General features: G+C 43.5%; 1 protein-coding gene across 3 annotated transcripts in view; it reads right to left on the reverse strand.

Annotated features, from left to right (window-relative positions):
• Positions 1 to 4,858, reverse strand: part of CKAP2 (cytoskeleton associated protein 2) — a 21,767-nt gene extending 16,909 nt beyond the window's left edge. For 2 of the 3 annotated variants that reach the window (XM_011971111.1, XM_011971109.1), the window contains exons 1-2: positions 4,588 to 4,858; positions 3,613 to 3,697 (exon numbers count right to left, since the gene is read on the reverse strand). In XM_011971111.1, coding sequence (XP_011826501.1) covers positions 3,613 to 3,697; positions 4,588 to 4,657 — 155 coding nt within the window. In that variant the 5' untranslated portion in view covers positions 4,658 to 4,858. Of the gene's footprint in view, positions 1 to 3,612; positions 3,698 to 4,041; positions 4,262 to 4,587 lie in introns of those variants that run through there. The other variant, XM_011971112.1, reaches the window with a different exon arrangement.
• Positions 4,859 to 5,148: the final 290 nt, after the last annotated feature.

Below are 5,148 nucleotides of genomic sequence, written 5' to 3' on the forward strand. Positions count from 1 at the left end.
CAAAAAAAAAAAAAAAAAAAAAAAAAAATAATGTAAACAAATGGCTGAGGAATTTAAAGCTATTTTCTAAAAGTCCTAACACTTTCTGTCCACAGAATTTGTAAATACTTAATAATCTTATTTCAAATCATTCTCAAGTCATTCAAACAAGTCTTCAAATAACCTTTAGTGATACCTCCTTAGATTAGTTTTAAGTACTTAGTAACAGATGTACTACATTGAAAAAACTTTTATAAAAAAGAGCCCTCCCAAAAGTGATTCAAAAATTACCATATGCCATTCACAGCTTAATGTATATTAGGATACATTAAGAATATGGACTGCTGGTTGTGGTGGCTCATGCCTGTAATAGCAGCATGTTGGGAGGCTGAGGTGGGGGGGATTACTTGACCTCAGGAGTTCGAGAGAGCCTGGGCAACACAGCAAAACCCCGTCTCTACAAAAAATAAAAAATTAGTTGGGTGTGGTGGTGGGTGCCTGTAGTCCCAGCTACTTGGGAGGCTGGGGAGGGAGGACTGCTTAAGCCTGGGAGTTGAGGCAATGAGCCAAGATCCCATCCCTGCACTCAAGGCTGGGTGACAGAGTGAGATCATTTCTCAAAAAAAGAACCTTAGTTTCTAGGCGGTATTGCAAAGAAAATCCCTCCTCAAGAAACTGACCTTATTTTTATAGCTATAAACTGGCCAAGGCAGACTGTGAGCATCTCTTAGCAGGTGATTGTCTCTACCAAAATCACAAAATTTGGCCAGGCATGGTGGCAAATGCTTGTAATCCCAGCTACCCTGGAGGCTGAGGCAGGAGAATCGCTTGAACCCAGAAGGCAGAGGTTGCAGTGAGCTGAGATCGCACCACCGCACTACAGCCTAGGCGACACAACGAGGCTCCGTCTCAAAAAAAACAAAAAAAAGTATATTTTACATTTGACATAATTTAGTAGTTAATAAATTTTGTTTACATTGCTTTCATACCTATTTGTTCTGTCAGCTTGGAGAAGGTACAGAACTTTGACATACCCTGTACTATACATTTTGAACAATGGTGAAAGAAGATAAAAATGTGCCACTTAACAGGGTATCTTAGTAGCTAACTTCTAGCTAACAAAACAAAACTCAGCATGACAAGAAGAGCCCATCTTCCTCACCTGTCTAGTGTGGAGACTTAATCCTATTCTGTCTTATTATAAAACCACCCTCAGAAGAGTTATCTGAAATGAGTCTTAGGATAGCTATACTTTAGAGATTGTAAAATATTGTTTAATTCTGAAAAGCTGCAATACAGGTCGGCTACCTTATTTAATATTCACTGATGAAGTGATTAACACTTAAATTGACATCTGTTTTCTTTCCTTTTTTTTTTTTGAGACGAAGTCTCGCTCTTGTCCCCCATGCTGGAGTGTGATGGCATGATTTGGCTCACTGCAACCTCCGCCTCCCGGGTTCAAGCGATTCTCCTGCCTTGGCCCTCCCTGGGATTATAGGCACCTGACAACACGCCCAGCTAATTTTTGTATTTTTAGTAGAGACAGGGTTTCACCATGTGGGCCAGGCTGGTCTAGAACTCCTGACCTCAAGTGATACACCCGCCTTGGCCTCCCAAAGTGCTCGGATTACAGGCGTTTGAGCCACTGCACTCGGCTGACATGTTTTCTGAAAGGAATAAATGTAGTACTTAAGCCACAAGGAGTGTTTTAGAATTTTCTTTTCTTCCTATTATGTTTAAGAGTATTATAAACCCCTGACCCTGTTGGATTCCCTATTTAAATAAGCGGTTGAGAGTCACTGTCTGAATCCATATTATCTCTACTTATTCCCTAGTAATTTCATTCCATCCTAAGGTTTTTAAGTAAATATCATCTGTATACTTATCAATTCCTGAGTTTATGCTTCCAGTCCCAAACCCTCCCCTGAACTTCAGACACATAACTATTTGGCATATCTGCTTGGGTGTCTGGTTGGTACTTCAAATATAGTCAAAACAGAACTCCTAATTCCCCAGCTCCTCCTTCAGTCTTCCTATTTCAGTATGTGGTTATCACTATTCATTTACTTATTCAAACCAAAAACCTAGGATCACCTTTTTGTCTTAAACAAAGAAGTAAAAGATTTATTTGTGAAGGATAAAATGTTTATTCCAAACTAAAGCAACTTATTAAAGTTAGAAATTATTTTTAAAATTTTAGAACGCCAAACTTACACAAAATTGCAAAAATATAAAACAGGTCAAAGAATATCTATACACTCTTTACCCAGGATCCACCTATTGTTAAAATTTTTATCCCATTTGCGTTATCATTTCCACTCTCTGAATATGTGTGTGGGTGGTATATACAATTTTTTACCTGAGACATTTTTTTTTTGAGACGGAGTCTCGCTCTGTCACCCAGGCTGGAGTGCAATGGCGTGATCTTGGCTCACTGCAACCTCCACCTCCCAGGTTCAAGTGATTCTCCTGCCTCAGCCTCCTGAGTAGCTGGGAATAAAAGCAACCACCACCACGCCTGGCTAATTTTTTGTATTTTTAGTAGAGACAGGGTTTCACTGTGTTAGCCAGGCTGGTCTTGATCTCCTGACCTCGTGATCCGCCCGCCTCAGCCTCCCAAAGTACTGGAATTACAGGTATAAGCCACTGCGCCCGGCCTAAGCCTGTAAGGATGTTATTAGTGGTTATCTCTAGAGAGTGAGGGGATCTTTTGCCTTTCTGCTTCATCTACTTTCATGGGTTTTTGTTTTTGCTACAGCTATGTACTATCTAAAATATTTTAACAAAATAATAAAGATATTTCTGTGGAGGGTTGAGCCTACAACTAATAATCTCTAAGCATTTGGGAGGGCCACCCAACTCTTCCCTGATGAACTCCCCTACACTGAGTAAAAGCTTTGCTAAATAATAGAAATACGGACCTTTGTTTGGTGTAAACAGTAAGTCGATAATCTAGTCTATGCACATACTTTGTTTTATAATTTTTTTTTTTCTTAGACTGTGAACTAATTTATGTAGAAAACGATAATCTAGGCTGGGCGTGGTGGCTCACTCCTGTAATCACAGCACTTTGGGAGACTGAGGCGGGCGGATCACAAAGTCAGGAGTCCAAGACCAGCCCCGCCAACATAGTGCAACCCTGTATCTATTAAAAATACAAAAATTAGCAGGGCATGGTGGTGCTTGCCTGTACTCAGTCCCAGCTACTTGGGAGGCTGAGGCAGGAGATTCACTTGAACCCGGGAGATGGAGGTTGCAGTGAGCCAAGATCACACCACTGCACTCTAGTCTGGCAACAGAGCGAGACTCTGTCTCAAAAAAAAAAAAAAAATTAATAAAACGATGATCTAATGCTGCACCATCCAGTAAAGTAACCACTAGCTAAATGTGGCTATTGAGTCTTGAAATGTGGACAGACCAAACTGAAATGTCCTGTAAGTGTAAAATAGATACCAGATTTTAAAAACGTTGTACCACAAAAAGATGTAAAATAATATGTAAGCACTTTTTAAAAAACCTTTCTAAATGTAGCTACTAGAAAATTTAAAATTACAGATATGGTTTACTTTGCATTTTTATTGGACAGATCTGATACAATTTTACAGAAGTGAAAAGAAATAAACTTGACCTTACCTGGATAACACCTCATTTTCCTGCTTGTATGCAAAAAGCGTTTTTCTTCTCAACAGATGTTCCTTGAGTTTTTGTCTTCTTTGCTCTAGATAACAAAAGGTAAGAGCTACAAATCAATATTAGTTAAAACATGAATAACGGCTAATAAATCTTGTTGACTAAATGAAGAGTTTACTTCCAAAACTGATTCGACTGGAGGTCACATCTATATAACAGAAAATTCCCGAATTCAGTATTGCCTTTGAGAAATCATCTTATAAGAGGCTGTTACCATAACAGGTCCCCAAAACCCCTCTGCATAAGAATCACATTCTTTACTGTATGTGAAAAATCTGGAGAACATCATTTTCTACATACAGCTCCTGAAAGCCAAGTTTTAAGAAACTAAATAGTAGAAGTGAGGCGCTAGACTCCAAAGTTCTAATTTACCAGAACTGGGTTAGGTGAGAACTACTTTCTTCTGCTTTCTAGTGTGTAGAATATGGGAATAACAATATTACTTTTGAAGACCCAATCAACCCTCGCTTTCCATAAAGTTGAAGGAGAAACTGTGAAATTGGAAACAATACAATGGGGGTATTTTATCCGACCCCCAGCCCTGCAGAAATTCGCTACGGACTCAAGAGGCGGAGGACTCGGCGCAGGCGCAGTCGGCCCGGGAACCCGCGCAGCCCCGCCCCCCGCGGACCCGTGGTCTCCGACACCGGTCCCGGCCGGACCTCCGCACGTTTCCCCTAGCCTAACGGATTCCTTCTTAGGAGGGCCCATCCCAGCCAGCAGCGACCGCACACTAACACCACGCAGCGGGTCCTGTTTTTATGACCCGTTCTACAAGGCCAAGAATGCGGCGGGACGAGGTCGACGCCGCGTTCAGGGCTCTCACAGAGCCGGGGAGGGGTGAAGCGCGCCAGCGCTGCCCCGAACCCCGACTGCCGGGCCCGCGCCCGCCACAGCCACCGCCACCGCGGCTTTCACCTTTGAATGCGGACTGGGCCCTCTGACTCGGGGGCAGCTGCAGGTCCTGGGGCACAGCCGGGGTGCTCATCGTAGCCTCGGGTCGGGGGATGCGTCTCCGCTTTAGCGCCTAGATAGGACTTGCTCAGACCACCGCCGCCGCACACTACATACGCCGGCCGCTGCTAAGCCCTCAGACGGCGCGGCTGCCGTCTCCGCCCATTGGTTCCTGCGTGAATTGAATAAGCCAATGGACTTAGAGGGGCGGAGCCTGGACTGCAGTTGCCCAGGCTGATCTGGTGTCTGCCCAGTTCGGTTGGGACTGAGTCTGCAGGTTTCAAACCTAAACAGCGCTCTTCCTCCTGGACGTGCAATGGGGGAGGAGTCGACCTGCTCAGTCCCCACGACATAGCAGGACTAGATTGACAAACAACCGAGATGGGACACAGTTCCATGTGAGTCCCTCACAGTCTGGAGGAAGGCAGACGAGAAAAAGACAAAAAAAGTGTTGATTGGCTGCCCTTCTTACTAAACAAAGGTGCGTTCACTGACGAGGACGTCAACACCGATCTGGCGTACCAC

Source organism: Mandrillus leucophaeus, unplaced genomic scaffold (genome assembly GCF_000951045.1).
Source record: "Mandrillus leucophaeus isolate KB7577 unplaced genomic scaffold, Mleu.le_1.0 Scaffold987, whole genome shotgun sequence".
Lineage (NCBI taxonomy): Eukaryota > Metazoa > Chordata > Mammalia > Primates > Cercopithecidae > Mandrillus > Mandrillus leucophaeus.